The sequence below is a fragment of the Pristis pectinata genome, chromosome 5 (assembly GCF_009764475.1).
Source record: "Pristis pectinata isolate sPriPec2 chromosome 5, sPriPec2.1.pri, whole genome shotgun sequence".
NCBI lineage: Eukaryota > Metazoa > Chordata > Chondrichthyes > Rhinopristiformes > Pristidae > Pristis > Pristis pectinata.
The window spans coordinates 83032470-83049682 of NC_067409.1; the positions used below are offsets into that span (position 1 = coordinate 83032470).

A 17213-nucleotide genomic window follows, 5' to 3' on the forward strand; every position below is an offset into this window, starting at 1 on the left:
ATAGCAATGTGATAATGACCAAGTTCATTCTATTTTAGTAATGATGGTCGAGACATAAATACTAAACAGGATGTTGGGGGATAACAAATGCTTTTTTGCTAAGTAACAATGTCCAGTCTCTTGAGGGGGTAGTAAAGGCAGCAGTTCCTACGGTGCAGTATTCCCTCAATCTAGCACAGCGATGTCAACCTGGATGATATGCTCTAATCTCTGGAGTAGGACTTGACCTAGGGACTGAATCACCCATGTACTTTTAACAAAAGGAATAAACAGCCTTCAGCACCAGTTCAGCTGCTGCAAATGTTTTTTTTTGACGGTTGTCAGCCAAGTTATTGCAATACAAAAAAGGCATATACCACTTGATATAAAAATTGCATTAAAATAAACAACTGGAATCATAAAGAAATGTGAATACAACATAAGCTACTTACTGGTGACGATGCCAATCGAAGGATTGCACCATTTTTTATTTCATTACGGTTCTGAAGGAGAATAAAAATCCAACCAGTTACATCGTAGAAGTTTATTTTACGTCAAGTACCTCACTCATCAGTTATTATTTATTGTTTCTTCCCCTGCCTTCAGTGGTAGTGATTACCAGTGTATGATGTTTTCTCGATCACAATTCAATTGGACCAGTAACCTAAAGAAGTCCAGAGATCCCAGTATTGAATCCCAGGAATGATTCTACGCATAACACATTAACATTTTGCTAATACATGGTACATAGCAGTGTAGGTCATAAGAAACTACTTTTATCCAAAAGTTTCTCCACATCTCTTCACTCTGGGCTGGGGGTGGGCAGGCAGTGGAGCAAGAGTGCACAGGGCCCCACCTTATCTCTACATTTGTATATTGCCTAATTAAGAGAGATTTATTGCCACGATCACTCAACAAGTTCCTCGATCTCCAATCCTCCCTTCCTTATCCTGTTTATCCCCATTTCAGGACTGCATTTGCAACCGGCATGCACTGCAACCGACAGGTTCCCTGCTATGTTAATTATACTTCCTCACACCCTGCTTTCTGCCAAGACTCCATTTCATTCTCCCAGCTGTTCTGATCATGCCACCTTCCAAACTAGTGCTTTCAATGTTGACTCCTTTATTTTTCCCTCACCTGTGATTTCCACTCCTACGTAGCTGACAAGGCTCCCAACTGCATGTGTGCCATTTCGTGCAGTGCTGATCACATCCCTTCTCCTCCCACCCAGAAAATAGATGGGACTCCTCTCATCCTCATGCTCTACCCCACCAGCCTCTTTATTTAATGGATTATCCTCCCTAATTTCTGATACCTCCAGGCACATCTTCCTCTCCCTTTTCAGCATTCCAAAGGGATTTCTCTGCCTGTAACTTCACTCTTCTATCTCTATTAATACCTATTCCCCTTCTCAGAGCACATTCCCGTGCAACAGCAGGAGATGAAATACCTGCCCTTCACCTCCACCCTTCCCATTGCCCAGGCTCCAAACACATTTTTCTCCTGAAGCAGCAATTTATTTGTATCTCTTCTGATTTAATGTACTGCAATGACTGCTCATTAAGCTCTAAAGAATCAAAAAAAATACATCAATTTGTGCATCAATGACGTCAAACTGTACAAATTAATAAAATGTCTCATGCAGCGTGTTATGGCAGGTATCCTTTACAAACTTTGGTCATCCCCTCCTATATCTTTGCTCAGTGTCCATTTGTCTGTTAAAGGTCTCTGTAGGAGAATTAGTTGGCATGAGAGAGAACAGGTTAGTGGGAAATAAGTGAGAAAATGGGATTGTTCCGAGATCTGGCATAGGTTCAATGGGCCAAATTACCCCCTGCTATGTCGTAAGAAAACATATAAAAATAATACATAATGAAAGTTGCTGTCATTGGTGAAAAGGTAAAATGTGAATGTGCAGACAAGTTAGTTATGAACTTCATGAGCAAGGTCAGAGGAGTAATTATTTATCTGAAAATGCTCATAAAATAGCAGACATAACTCAAAGATAATTGCTAATAAATCCATTAGGGAGCCAGGGAAAAAATGGTTCATCCACAGTGGACTGAAAATGCAATTGCTACACACAGACTGGTTGAGATGCAATGGCTTAGAAAAACTAAACAAAATACAAGCAGAATAGAACAGAAGAACAGTATGCGCTCAGGCATGGCGTGAGGTACAACACTAGCATTTACCATTCTACAAGATTAGGAGGTGGTCATTTAAAACTGAGGGGCATAGGAACTTCTCAAAGAAGGAGAAGGGTCTTTGGAATTCTCTACCCCAAAGGGTTGCAGGGGTTGGATCACTGGAGGTATTTAAAGAGGAAGTAAATACATTTTTGAAAGATCAGGGAATTGAGGGCTATGTGAACCAGTACAGAAGAGAGAGAACTAGGGCAGATCAGCCAAGATCGTACTGAACAGCAAGGCAAGCTTGAGGGACCGAGTGGCCTACTCCTACTCCTCTACCTGCTCCTATTTCCTTTTCTAATTTATAATTTTAAGTAACTCAGTGTTACTGAAGGCTAAAGAATGAAACGTCAATAGAAGAATCTACTTAGAATACCAAACAGAATGAGTTTGGTCTTAAATTTTATATTCTTCATTATTCTACAATATAACTTTTTATCCAAATAATTATTTCTCCAGTCTTCTTCACTACCAGAAATTTTTATCTTCATCTCCTGAAGTATCCATTTCACCACTTGAGGGCAGCATTCTATCAGCCTAAACCTCACTGCGAACAAACACCCAGAGGCTTTTCAACAGATAACCAAAGCCAACCCTAATCAGTTTCTCAGTGCATTATTAGACAAACCCCTGATGGAATGAAATGGCCCAGGTTGTTGCACAGCACAGGAACAGAAGCATAGGCACCACAAGGAGAGCTGTCAAGGGTAATAGTAGAGAACGAGGACGGGGCAGAGGGGAAGAGGCGTGCACAGCCAGAAGATCAGAGGAGAAAGAGTGAGTGCAGCCAGAAGAAGCTGGCCTGACTGGAAGATTGTTGGAAGTGCTGGGAAATGTAAACTTAGTTGCTCCTTGCACCTGTTATCTGAAATGCTGTGCAACATGGAGACTGTGTTGCAGGACAAGGGGTTGGCCATTCACACCTAACATGAGAGAACTAGAAATATTATTACTCGGGAGGATAATGTATACAATGATGGAGCATCCAAATCCCTCTATCCCAGAGGATGTTTGGTCTTTGCATGTATTCAAGCAGAGTTTGATAATTTTTTGGAGACTGAATGAAGTGAGAAATGTAGACTATAGACTTGAGGTAAAAGATTACCATGGTTTCATTGCCTGTCCAGCTTATAATTAATGATGCATGAAGAAGACCAACTAGATCACCCATCAACTCAGTGCATCCTTATCTACATCGTCACCTGATCCATCAGTGTCTTGATATTAAAATTCTCTTGCATGTTTTCAAATCCCATATCCTCCAGTAGCTCAAAGACCTCTAACTGTGTTCCCTTTGCCTATCTCATTCCACAGGGCCCACCATTGGCTGCCATGTCTTTGGCACCCATATCCTGGAACTTTCTCCCTAAACCACTCCCTCTTCACTCCTTTGGGACACTCTGCAAAAGACAGGATTTGACAAATTTCCCATATCTCTTTTCTGGCTCAGTGTCAAATTCTGTTTGATAACCCTCCTGTGAAGCCCTTTGGAATAATTCGCTATATCAAGGTGCTACATTAATATTTACTATACAGGAAATAGAGGGATAGGAACAAGTCCCAGCCCATCTGTAACACCAAAGTATCTTTGGGAGCAGCAAGGACATGTCAGTGAAATTGAGGAGCAAAATGTGCAATAGTCGCTGCAAGTCATCAAGGCAGCTATAGAACATTGTGTTCTTGTAGACAGAGCCAGATAGTGACACTCTGTCATTGTTACTGTGTCTGTCAACACTGAACAGTACATTTAATATTCCTGCTCTCACTCCTTCATTGTTCCCACAAACAGTGTGAAGTCATATCCAGATCTCTGCAATGCTGTTGCTAGGTGTGCTCAGGCACTGATCTTACATAGTAAGCACATTACAAATGCTATAGGAAACCTCAAACTCTGCATCCACTCAACCCATGTTGCATGGCCCTATTTGTACTATATCAACAGCATTCTCAAAATCTGTATTGTGCCCTTACAAACACATGTATATACAACACGTCTTTCCATCTGTCTTCATCCCCTCCATCTCCCTCCCTTATGTGTGCTGCTCGTTGAGCCCCGACACCCTCTGCACTTGTCGCTTTGTTGCACAAAATAACAGTACCGGAAATGACATACAACCTCATTTCAACCCTGTCCGTCTATTCTTTCAATTCTAATGGTTATTCAAAATCTTTTGATTGCAATCCGCACAGACAGTGGGAGCATGAAGTGTGTAATCTTGCCTTTTCAGTGATGTAGAAGTTTGTGCTGTCCGCATACTGCAGAGCATAGTTTTCAGGACTTGGTAGAGACCAGCTTAATGTAAAAAGAAAAAAACAGTTAATTTCCCAAACTGTTACAGCAGCAGAAAATCAAATGAATGTTACAATCACATAGCTTTTTCTCATTCTGTATGTATTGGCCTGACATTTATTGACTCCTCTCCTCTAGCTCCTTTCACCATTTGTTGCCCTGCTAGAAGACATGAACATTTCACACTCGTCATCGTGTGCTCCAGCATGTACAATGGCCAAATGATCTTTTGCCATAGCAGCATATAATGACCCCAGTGAAGGCATCATAGTCATACAGCACAGAATCAGGTTTTTCAGCCCACCATTTCCATGCCACCATTGTATCCATCTACATTAATCCCATTTACCAGCATTTGGTATGTAGCCTTCTATTCAAAGGAAAAAGCCGGGAGCCTAATTGCAGCATCAGTTGTCTTCTGTAAGCAGTCCCATGATCATCAAGATTGGGATCAGGGACTGGAAATGAATCCCTCACTTCCCACTACCTCCCTGGAGCAGAAACACCAAGGCTAGCTGCAGCAACCCAACTAGCCTTCTAGAGAAGATCACCAACCTCAGCAGAGAATGGCATTAGAATCCAGGACCACCTGAGGCTATGGATTTCAGCACAGTACAGCTTACCTGGTCATTATCACATTGGTTTTTGAGAGAGGTTTGTGTTTGCAAATTGGTACCTTACAAAATGATAACACCTCAAAAGGCACTGAAATGTCCCGAGGACTGTGAAAGGCATTGTGGAAGTTCAAAGATTTCTTCCACCTCATCTTGCTGAGATAATTTAATCTTCAATCTAATTATGCACTCTCCATGGACAAGTGGCTAATATTAGCCCAGAAAACATACCTACATACCATATTAACTGCAACGTTGAAATATTAAAGAATGGCATCACAGGAATCTAGTAAAATGCTGGCTTGACATGGTCTTTAGAGATTCTTGGGCAGTAAATTACACCAAGATTTGCACCTGCCTTTGAAAAGTCCATTGCTATAGTTTGAACATATTATCATGTAGAGTTGCATACTTATCTAACTCTACCTGGACCTCTATCAATAAAGTGCAAGTAGATTTTTTTCCATCAATAACTAAATTGTCCCTATTTCTCTGATTTCTCAGTTAATACATCTTACTGAACAGAAGTTGATGACTGTCTCTTACATAGTTCAAAGGTTTTTCCATCTCAAAACAGTCTCCAATAGAACCCAAATCCTTGACTTATCACCCTCCCTCCACTTAAAAACTCATCAAATGACCTCTCCAGCGGCAGCAGACTGCCTCTCTTGTCACAGCCAAGCCGTTTTCTTTTCGCAAGGAATGTACTAGGATTCATAGATATGGATGCTCAAATTGTGGAAGCACTTACCCATCACAAACTTCCCGTATGATTGATGCCAGGGGCTTTTTCTACAAAAAAAAATAAGGGGGAAAAAAATTAGGTTTTTAATTTAAAGGCATGTTCCCAAAGTAGTGGCCAAAGTAATTACTGTGCATTCTAACCTTGCCTTTGACAAATTATTTTTGGCAACTTGACATTTAATGGCAAAGACTCTTGAGGCTCTTTAACCAACTTGAGCAGCAGTTAATTCTGGGCATACATCACAAACTCTCCCCATTTTGGTCAGCCAGCCTGGCACTGAGGGATGGGGGAGAACAAACACATCAGGTAGTGCCACTCATCCACTGAAGGATGCCATCAATTGCTCGTTTGCACTGTTCCATTGACAAAGCCACAGATGTGGGCAGCAAACAAGAGTACTCGGGAAGCTCCCTGGCACTCTAGTCACAGACACATAATAAACTCCTTCCATCTGTCCTAGATTTTGGCTCCTAATTTGGCCCAGCAAAGTTTTGGAATAGGCTGAATCTAAGTCAGCATGAAATTAGAGACACAAGATGCTGGAATCTGGAGTGAAAACTCAGGGGGTCAAGCAGCATCTGTGGAGGCAAAGAGATGGTCACATTTCAGGTCGAGACCGTGCATCAGGACACTCCAACAGGTTGTCTTGAGCGCAAAATTAGTTTCTTGCTCCACATTAATATTGGCACCAAATCTTGTGTCCTTTAAGTCAATATATATATGTAAGCCACCTCATAAGACTCATCGGGGCCAAGTATTGACAGTACTTGATTTCAGGCCACAACCTAATCCACATATCCAAACAGTAACACATGCTAGCAAATAATCCTCACACAGAAGCACAAACAGAATGGTAGAATCAAGGTTACAATCTTCCAGAGAGGTGCTGGGATCCCAGTGGAGCTTCCAGACATATCCCCAAGGCTTTTCCCATGGGCCGTGTCTGGCAGAGGAGGGAAATCAGCACAAATAACTTGGAAATGCAATGTAGTGATGTTGAAGCCAATGTCATTTTTATTCCCTGTGATATCTGTGCAAGTTTTTTTTAAATGTGTAAAAGATGTGTGAAATTCACTTGATGCTTTAAACCACTGCCAGCCAGTCACAACAACTTCAGCTAGCTTAATTTGCATTTCCCTCCACATCATCTTGGCAGCCAAGTTGCTTCTATTATAACACAAAGTCAGCAGATTTTTACAAGATACATCCTCAAAGAGGACAATGAGTACAAGTGTCCAACTGGCCACATGACAGGTCAATCACATGACCAGCTGAACAGGTTCCAATTGCCTGAAGGGGTCGGAAGGGAACGTCCTAGGGAATCGGTTTTACCCCTAGGATGTACCCCCAGGGCCCCAGATTTTTTCATCTGAGGAGTTGTGTGATTGTGGGGTTAGACAGGAAGTTACATAATTGGTCTACATTTCATTCATCTGCTGTTCAATGTCAAATGTTTGTATTAAATGAGGCTTAACCCAAGGTTGGCAGCAATAAAAAGGCACAATATTCTCTGCTCTTGCTGGCCTGACACTGAAGATGGCAGATATGCACCAATCAAAAATAATCAAATTAATGAATTATGTAGGGTTTAAGAAATCTAACAATCCAAAGTTCCACTGTAGTAAAATGTGTAATTTTTCATGATAATTCTGGTAGTGATAATAGGGTGGCTGCCTCATAGCTCCAACAACCAGGTTTAACCCTAAGCTCTGGTTCTGTGTGGATGGAGTTTGTAGGTTCCCCCTGTAATCAAATGGGTTTCCCCAGGTTGCTCTGGTTTCCTCACGTCAATCAGGCAGTGATCCGCATAGAATGTCCTTAAGGCCCTGTGGGAAAGGGAGATGATGGATCCTGTTTGAAGGTTCCTCGAGAAGACTGTCAAAGTCATTTGGCAGAAAGTCTATTTGTCAAAACTTACAGAGAAACACCAAGCCCTTGTTTGCTGGTGGTGAGAGGGGCTCTTTCCCATTAGATCCTTCAGGCACAATCAGGGTCCCAAGATATGTTGGCTGGTAGACGAGATAAATCGCTCCCTAGTGAGTGTGGGTGGTAGGAGAATCAGAGGGGAATAAGTGGGAATCTCAGATTGAGAAGGGAAAACATGGAGGAAATGGGATTACTCTGAGAACCAGCATAGACTCGGTGAGCCAAATGGCTACTTTCTCTGTCACGAGATAATACGAATACCCACACAATTTTCTAGGTTTAACAGAACTGGCTCTTATGTCCTTAGCTGATAAGTGACTACAGCTCCACACCATACATTTAAAAATGAAATGCCTTTCTTTAGGATCTTCAAGCTAACCTAGTCAAAATGATGAATGCAGTGGTTGCTCAAATCTTCAAACCCAATGGGAACAATAACCCCAGCCATCCTACAAAAGGATTAATCAACAAGACTTGATCTTTTGTCCTTTCCTCCTCTACAAAATGCTGACAAGATCAAATGATAATCCCAAGGGAAAAGTGGAGTTCCATCACAGTTCACCTAGACGTACTCAACCACTTTTCAATTTATTATGCAACTCATCAATGAACAGTATTAATGAAGAACCTCACAATTTAGTATTCTCTGAGGACCTTGTACTACAAGTCTTTAGAGCTGGAACATTACTTTTAAATGAGTCTATGAGTCATACCATTGGCACCTATTGTAACCTCTAGCTGTCGGCTGTAATTAGAATGCTAAACTGCTTCTTGATCAAACTGCAAGCATAAAGTATGGCAACATTGTCAATCACTAAACCTAATGCACGAGATTCTAAGGTATCCAGGTACCACAAAACTGTTTTGAAAAGCAGCTGTATAACATTGCCCTAATTACCAGTATTCTTAATATGCCCCAGCAATACAGAAAGATGAATTCTAAGTCCATTAGCTGCGACTTGCAACTAGCAATTCTTCATCATAGGAGATGAGGAGCAGCCAGCCTCTACCTGGCCAGAGAAAGGGGGTCCAATTCCCTTACTCCATAAATAATGTGTTATTCAATCCAGGTCATCTAACATCACCACTCTACTCTTGTTATTTTCTAACAAAAACATAAATATTAAGGGTTTCCATTTAAAGTTAAGATCCATGCAACAGAATGAAACCAGGGAGTTGTGTACATTGAGAGTTCTCTGGTAACCTGCAAAGTGCCACCATTTCTTTGATATTAACAGTTTTGGTAGTGCACAACCCCAACTTTGAGTACAAACCTTAGACTGAGATCTCAGCGGAGTGAAGAGAGAGTACTGCACTGTCGGAGGTCCTACCTTTCAGATGAGAGATTAAATCAAGATCTACAGTGCCTTCTCAGGGAGGTGCTAAATATTCCATGGGACTATTCCGAGGAGCCAGAGCAGTTCTCATGAAGTTCTAGCCAATATTTATTCCATTACAAACATAACAAATAAATTGTCAAAACTTCACTGTCACCTAATTACAATACAATTTCACTTCATAAACATTTTATTGGTCATGAAAGGTCTTGAGACATCCAGAGGTTATGAAAGACTAAATAAATACAAGTCCTCTTCTTTACGAAGAGCCATCCATTTTTGTTGTACAGAAGCTCTTACCTGATCAATTTCCATCAACTTGGGGAAGGCTCCCGGCCATTCGATGGCCACCTTCACAATGTCCGATGGTGGTGGCATCTTAATAACTTATACACTCACTGAAGAAAACAGAAGAAGTTGTCTCGGTGTGCAAGTGACCCGAGTCTCACCCAATCCTGAAACAGACACAAAAGCGAACAGTGTTGGAAAGAGATGAAACCTTTGCCTAGACAAATTCATTGAACCTGAGCTGCATCCACAGTACCCCGTAACCATAATTACCAGGTAATAATATGGAGGGCTAATCCCATGTGCGTGTAACATCTTGGTCTCCAAGATCATTGACCGAGCAGCAGCAGGGACTCCAGAGAATAAGGGAGCCCCATATCCAAAACCCTCCAAAAGCTTTAACAGCTGCCAAAGCTCCATACCAAGATTTATTGACTGTAACAATAACACCTGCGCGAGTTTTAATAGTTTTTAGAATGTCACTGACATTGAGACTTAAACCTGACATAAGTAATTCTTAAAAAGAAATCAAAGCATATTTAAAATAGGTTTATCTGAGATAATTACTATGCAACTTACCTTCCACATTGCCTCAGCTCTACAAACTCCATTGGAATTAGCGAGGTCACATATCCTGCACCAGGCTTAACCTGAAGCAGTATTCAAGAGGTGGTTCCCCAGAGCGTTTGGCGCGAAATCTCAGCAGGACTGAGGTCTGCTGCTAGATTCCATGGGGAACCCGACAGCAGAGCACGCTGTCAAATGAAGTGTTCCACATCTGGCATTATGTCCAGGACTTACTGCCACTTAAACAACTAAATGTTCCAAGCTCTATTCAGAATTGCCCAGCACAGGACAGTGACGTTGGTCTGCTGCGTTACTGACTGCAGTAAAGTTCAACAATGCCCAATGGAGCACCAAGTAGTGCTGGCCATTGGCACTTCTTGCAAAGGACCATGGTTTGCATTTCAATAGATTGTTTGACAACAATGAAAATTCATTAATATTAGTATCTTTAATATCCAATGTTTTTCACAGCATGTGACAAGTATAAATCTCTGGTACTCCCACCTCTCTCTCCTTCAAGTCTTTATAAAGCCCACCTCTTTAACTAATACTTTTGTCCGATTACATTTCTTGAAGCACCTTGAGACTTCTACTATGTTATTTGCAACAGTTGCAAATGAACAAGATTTCATATTTGAAGAATCGGTTCTAGACTAGTTTAACACATATAACCACTTAGCTGCTAAATCCCACTGAGGCAGCCAATTGGCACACGAGCACCAGAATTAGAAACTGGTGAACAAGCAATTCAAAAAGCAGAACTGAAAACTGGAAACTAGTAACAGAGATATTCAAAATTGTGAATTACTCCTAGTATGGATGGTAGGAGAATTGGGAAGAGTTGATGTGCATACAAGAGAGAACAGGTTACAGGGAAATAAGCAGGGGATCGATGGGATTGCTTTGATGGCCAGTACAGATGGGCCAAATGGTCTCCATCTATACCATTGGGAATTATGTGAAGATGAAATATACTTAACAAGTAAATTGCTATGAGTGAGCAAATGTGGAGGAACACGGGGTATGGGGGAAGAGACGACTGAAGTTCACCTGAACTATACCAATGCTATTAGTGACAAATTCAGATATTCAGTTTCTTAGGTAACATGAGGTTAACTGGACATTTCCGCCATGTATTTCCGAAATGATTACTGAATAGATGTTATTCTAACAACTTTGAGATTTCCATTAGTTGCAAACATCAAAGGTTTAGGGCATTTGATCTTTTAATTGTTACATATTAAAAGTATGTGTACGAATACTTGCATAATATAAATGCGAAAAAAGGCTTTGATTGATTCTTACTGATAAACCAGTGTTGTATTTTTTTTAATGTCGATGTGATTTAACCAGTCAAAAATCTACTTACAAGACCAGACATTAAGTCACGAGCCTCTTCATTCTGAAACTTTTAGAATGTTGCAACACCACCCACTCAATTATTACAGTATAGTCCAGATCACCATCCAAACAACTCCACATGTCAAACTTCTTGCCACACCCAGGCAGTGATGCGCAGGGGCTGTGAGCTGATGCAGACTAAGGGAACCCTTGATTATCAATAGACTGGTCCAACTACCCTTCCATACTTCACTCCAGGGCCACAAGAACCTTCTTCACTTTATCAGCTCCTCCATGCTCTACCACTGACCACCTGCATTTCCTTTGCAACCATCTTTTGTTTCTCTACTTTTTCCATTATCATTTTACCTTGCACCATCATCTCTTTCATATTTTAATCACTCCCAGCCAATCATGGAGCTTTCTCCCCAAACCAAACTCCACACATCCCTGGAGTTGCCCCTATAATACACAAGATGAACACTTGAATCGCTTAGGCAGAGAAGGCTATGTACAAAGTGCTGGGAGATGGAATATGGAAGGGTGCCCACAGGTCGGCATGGACGAGTTGGGCTGAATGGCCCATTTCCACGATGTACAATTCTATGACTATTAGAATCACTGAAACTCACAGCACAAGAGAGGAACATCATATTAGTGCCGACTTTTGGAAAGAGTAGCCATAGCTAGTCCCACACCCTGACCATAACCTTGCATCTTGCTGAACCGCGACCCTTTCAAAAATTATTTATGAAATCCACCACCTTATCAAGCAGTGTGTCGTAGATCCCAATAGCCTCAGACTCTCCACCAAAACTTTTGAATCCCTGACATTTCCTGGGCCAACTGCCGGGGACAATCACTCTCTTACAAAACCTATATTGAAAACTAACCTTCTCAGCTCAAGCAGTACAGTCCCAGTTTTTCTAACTTTCCTTACAGAATTTTTTTTTGTGGCTAAAGCAGAGACAGATCAACAACTATAATTTAACATTTAGTTGGTAAAGCCAGATATTTGCATCAGGAGTAGTGGAATGGATTAAAACCAGAAAAGGCTGGGAACACTCAGCAGGTCAAGCAGCATTGGTGGAAAGAGAAACAGATAATATTAAACGGTGACGGCTCCTCATTTGAACTGGGAAAGCAAGTTAACAATTAATTTTTAGTTGCAAAATGACTGGGGGAGTGACATATAGGACAGAAGGAAGATTTTTCATTGGGTGAGGCCAAAGTGATCCCAGAATCCAAAAGTGAATACATGTGTGAATATAAAAGAGTATTATTGTCACACCTATGACACAGCACCATACAGGCAGAAATGAGATAGCGTCAATTTCAATAATTTAATTCAGACCATTTATTTCCAAGAACCGGTGGTGCTACCCACAGGAAATCAAGTTCACGAGGAGGAGCATTAAGTGAAAAGTAACTAAATTTATTCAAGGCTTTTCTATGCCTCACTGGTTCTGGGCACTCCATTTCCACTGGATTTCCACCAACAATTAGAGGCTATAGTTATGAAAACATTGGCTGGAGCAGAGAAGAAAAAGTTAACCATAACACAAATCTTCAAAATTATGCAAGAATTGAGATGGTAAATAGTGAAAGATTGTTTCCACCAGTGGCAAATAATTAACCAGGTGACTCAGTATTTACCAATGTAACATTATCGATCACTATGAAAGGAGTACCTTTTGAAATGTAAAGCATTTTGGGATGCCCTGGGAACATGAAAGAAGTTGTACAAGTGCTGAATTTATCTTCTTTCATCTCATCACTAGGAGAATGGAAGAGCAAGTTGGACAAAATTATTTCCTGACAGAAGGAGATTATTTGGAACAACAGAATATTTTACCTCAAGTAAAATAAGACTATTCAGAGGTCCAAATGTGACTGGAAGCTTAATCAGCATCAAAAAAAGTGTCTGGTAAATGGTTATCATTGTACAGTCATACAGCTCTGAAACAGCAAATCAGAGGCCAATAGCTCAAAACCCACCAATGGCAAATCACACTGAAATAGTTCTGCACTGTAAAACTATTCATTAATGTCCCTAAGAGAAGAAAACCAGTCATCCCAATGCATTCCAACCTAGAATACCGCAAGGTACCTTCATCAACTCATGAAGTGGTCAAGCAAACCAGAGATGTACAAATAACATTTTTTGACAGACCACCAGCTTCTGAAGGGAACTTTGGATGCCCCTAACCTCTGAACAAAAGAGTAGACAGTCATAATTCAAAGTTTAACGCTAATTCAGTTGCCACATGCCCAATAACTGCCCCAGACTCTGTTCCTTCTGTATTATTTCTTTCCCTTCTCACAGGCCATTAGATTGGATGAAAGACACTGAACCCTCACGCACTTACACGGACATACCGGATCACAGTAAAGGAGAGATAAATTACTCCAGAAGTACAGAGGGGGGAACAAAACCTGCTAAATAAGACAATAAATCTTCACCCACAGATTACTGGAAGCGTAATTGTGCATCAATGACATCAACTAACCTTTGCACAGAGCAAATTCAGCAATTTGCTGCAAGGAAGGAGTACATTGCGAGCTGTGAGATGTCAGAAATTACCTGACAATTTCTGCTCCTCTGCTATGAGCAAAAATTGGAGCCCATTGGCAATCTCCCACTGGTACCAAGAAATCGCTGGATTTGCACCATATATATGAAGTTAGGGATATTATTGCACAGCACTAGCACCACAATGGTGATGTGATTAATGATCCTGCAAAATCACAACCTAGGTAGGCCAGGAAAATAGTTAAGTCTGTGGATTCTCAGTCCTGCAGCATTATTTTTCATCCAGTCTGTTTCCTTTCAGTTTTTTCTTTGTCTCTTCCTATTTCACTTTCTGTATAGAAGTGGAGTCCCATTCACATTTCCCCATTTCCTGTGATATCCCTAAATCTGGTGCATGAGAGCATTGCTCACAATTTTCACAATGGACATAAGTACCCCATGACCCGTCACTTGCAGCACCAACATCCAACTCTCCAGATGGAGGTAATGCTTGGAGGTAATGCATCTGCCCCATACTGTAAATGCTGGCATTACAACTGGACTCCGAGTGGTGCTTTGGGAAGGGGTTGTGAGGCTGAAATAGAACAGTAGCATTCCTGATTACCACGCAGTGATTTCCCCAGTGGAGGCCATGCACTTGGATATCTAACACATAGAAAACAGGATGGACAGCCTCTGCTTCTTACCATTACAGCTAACCAATTAGGATCAGAAAATGGAGATACAAGAGACTGAAGATGCTAGAATCTGGAGCAAAACAAACAAACTGGAGCAACTCAGTGGGTCAGGCAGAATCTGTGCAGGGCCCAAACCCTGCATCAGGGCTCCAGCAGTTTATTTTTCACTCTAGGACCAGAGAATGCACAAATTTAGACAAGAAAAAAACCCTCCCCCCGGCCCCCAACTCCCTCTTCAAGAAATACAGGACAGCTTGCGATGAGGGTGGTGGGGGTAAGAAACATTAAAAATCAGCCGGGAGGAAGAAATTATTCAGATGTCATCAGTGCACATTCTCATCCCTGACATAATCAAAAAACACTACAAATTGCACACTTAACTCCATTAAAGCATTTGCTGCTAATCATTTGCAGGAAACAACGAGACCAGTGCAAAAGCAAGTCTCTGATTTCAAGGTACCAGGGGACACAGCAAATTCTTTGAATAAAACAATTTCTGAACCATTACTATGAGCTCAGCACATTCTGGCTGTGATTGCTGTAGAACTCGCGCTTGTTGTTTCTCCAATTCAGCCACTGAGGTCAATAAGTGTGCAATGTGACATCTGTGGCAATAACAGATCCTTTATGAAAGGGTGGCAATGGATAACCACAAACAAGCAGCAGCAGTTGAAACATCCGAGAATTAGATCAGCTCCCATAGAGTGCATAATTGATCCTGTACACTCACACATCACTAAAAACAGAATAAGACACAATGATTAAGTAAAAAGCAAACCATTTCATCCCTCTGATATCTAGTTGGACCAAAAATACATTCACCATCATAACATCCTGACAATGCACCATTTTTTCCTTCTAAATAGCATTCCAATTTGGATGTAATCTTACATTAGAATCGAGGCATGAGCTCAAAAACAACTCAGCTTTCCTGAGTTTTTTTTAAATCTTTCTTCTTTTACTCTTTGTTTTTATCTCAGTCACAAAGGGGGAGCACACCTGCCATGCACAATGCTCTCTGGGATGTGAGCACTGTAATAATATTCAGATAATTTAGCTGGAAAGTTCACTAAACAAAAATATGTACTCAGCATACCAGCTGTCCCCAGGAATTCCCAACTCCTTAAAAGTAATGGCCTGCGACATCATCAGGCACTTGCAGGGTGGGCAAGGTAGGTGGGGGAAGGAAAGGACATGTATTTTACCAAGTGTGAACAACTAGGGTTGGTTTTCATCCAAAAGGTTGGATATCACTGACATACACAATTAACAAGTCATAATTCTAAAACAGTAATTGTCAGAATTCGTCATTGCACTATACTCACAACCAGTGCAAAGAGGCTGAAATGTGCAAAAGAGTTAACAAATAAAAGTCATTAGATAGTAACTGATGGAATTAAAAGAGTATCTTTACCAAGAAAATGATAAAGTGATACTTTGTAGTATCGCACAATTAGAAGTAGTCAGAACTTTGCAGAATAGTCTTATCTGGATGCATCACGGCTTGGTATGGCAACTGCTCTGCCTGAGACCGCAAGAAACTTCAGAGAGTTGTGGACACAGCTCAACACATCACAGAAACCAGCCTCCCTTCCATGGACTCTGTCTATACTTCTCGCTGCCTTGGTAAAGCAGCCAGCATAATCAAAGACCCCATCCACCCCGGACGTTCTCTCTTATCTCCCCTCCGATCGAGCAGAAGATAAAAAACACCTGAAAGGACGTACCACCAAGCTCAAGGACAGCTTCTACCTTGCTGTTACAAGACGACTGAACGGTCCGCTAGTACAGCGAGATGGACTCCGTTGGTATACAGGCCGTCCCTGAGTAACAAATGTGTTTCTGGACAGGAAATTCCAGAGATCAAAGCCAAACTAATGGAAGACGTGGCCACCAATGGCACAGAAATAAAAGTTAAGAGTACACTAATGGCCAGAAATGGAAGCATGCAGAGACTGAGGGTTATAGAGCTGGAGGAGGTTACAGGGACAGGGAGGTTTGATGGATAATTGGAACTTGGTGTGAGTTTGAACTTGACCAATGGAGTTTTAGAAAAACTTAAGTTTTCAGAAAATGCATAAAGTAAAAATATTGCTGTAAAGTACACAGGGAGGATGTAAAAACCACTTCAGGCAAGGATAGATACATAGAGCATTGTTAATTCCCAACCCCTCCCTCTGACAGTACAAGATCATGGGTTAAAGCATAAACAAGGATTTGGTTTCTGCTCTCTGAAAACATCTGTGTTGTGTTGCTGATTTAATTGGAATGCAATTCTGTTCTCGTTGATGATAACAACATGTTCTTTCTTAAGCAAGCGGACAGCTGTGTGCAAGATGTTAAATTCAAGATCTGCACCACAAGGGTGGATTTTTGTGTTGCACTACTTTGTGTACATTTTACAGATTAACAAAAGGATCATGGTAAAACCTAAAACTGGGGTTTAGCAGCTGGCAGAAAGGCTTCAGAGGCAGTAGTCTCATCAGAATCCAACCAGCATCCCATATTTGTAATCAGTGGACAAACAAAGTCAACATTGTTGTGACAAACACTATTGCCTCTTCGAGTGAATGTCAGAATGCTCCTAAAGACTGGGCTGTCTTTCTTTGTATTATATTTAAAATTTCCCAAATTTCCATCTATATAGAATGTAATCAAGGATTAAAGTACATGGATTATTCCTCCAAATATCCCAATGGGATTCCAGTTCCTAATAATTTC

General features: G+C 41.1%; 1 protein-coding gene across 1 annotated transcript in view; it reads right to left on the bottom strand.

The window, feature by feature from the left end:
* The window catches only part of LOC127570593 (engulfment and cell motility protein 1-like), a 188106-nt gene that overhangs the window by 144899 nt on the left and 25994 nt on the right, over positions 1–17213 (bottom strand). Inside the window, 4 exon segments of the mRNA XM_052016288.1 lie at positions 432–482; positions 4395–4467; positions 5830–5870; positions 9387–9541. Of these exon segments, the coding sequence (XP_051872248.1) occupies positions 432–482; positions 4395–4467; positions 5830–5870; positions 9387–9464 (243 nt within the window). The 5' untranslated portion in view covers positions 9465–9541.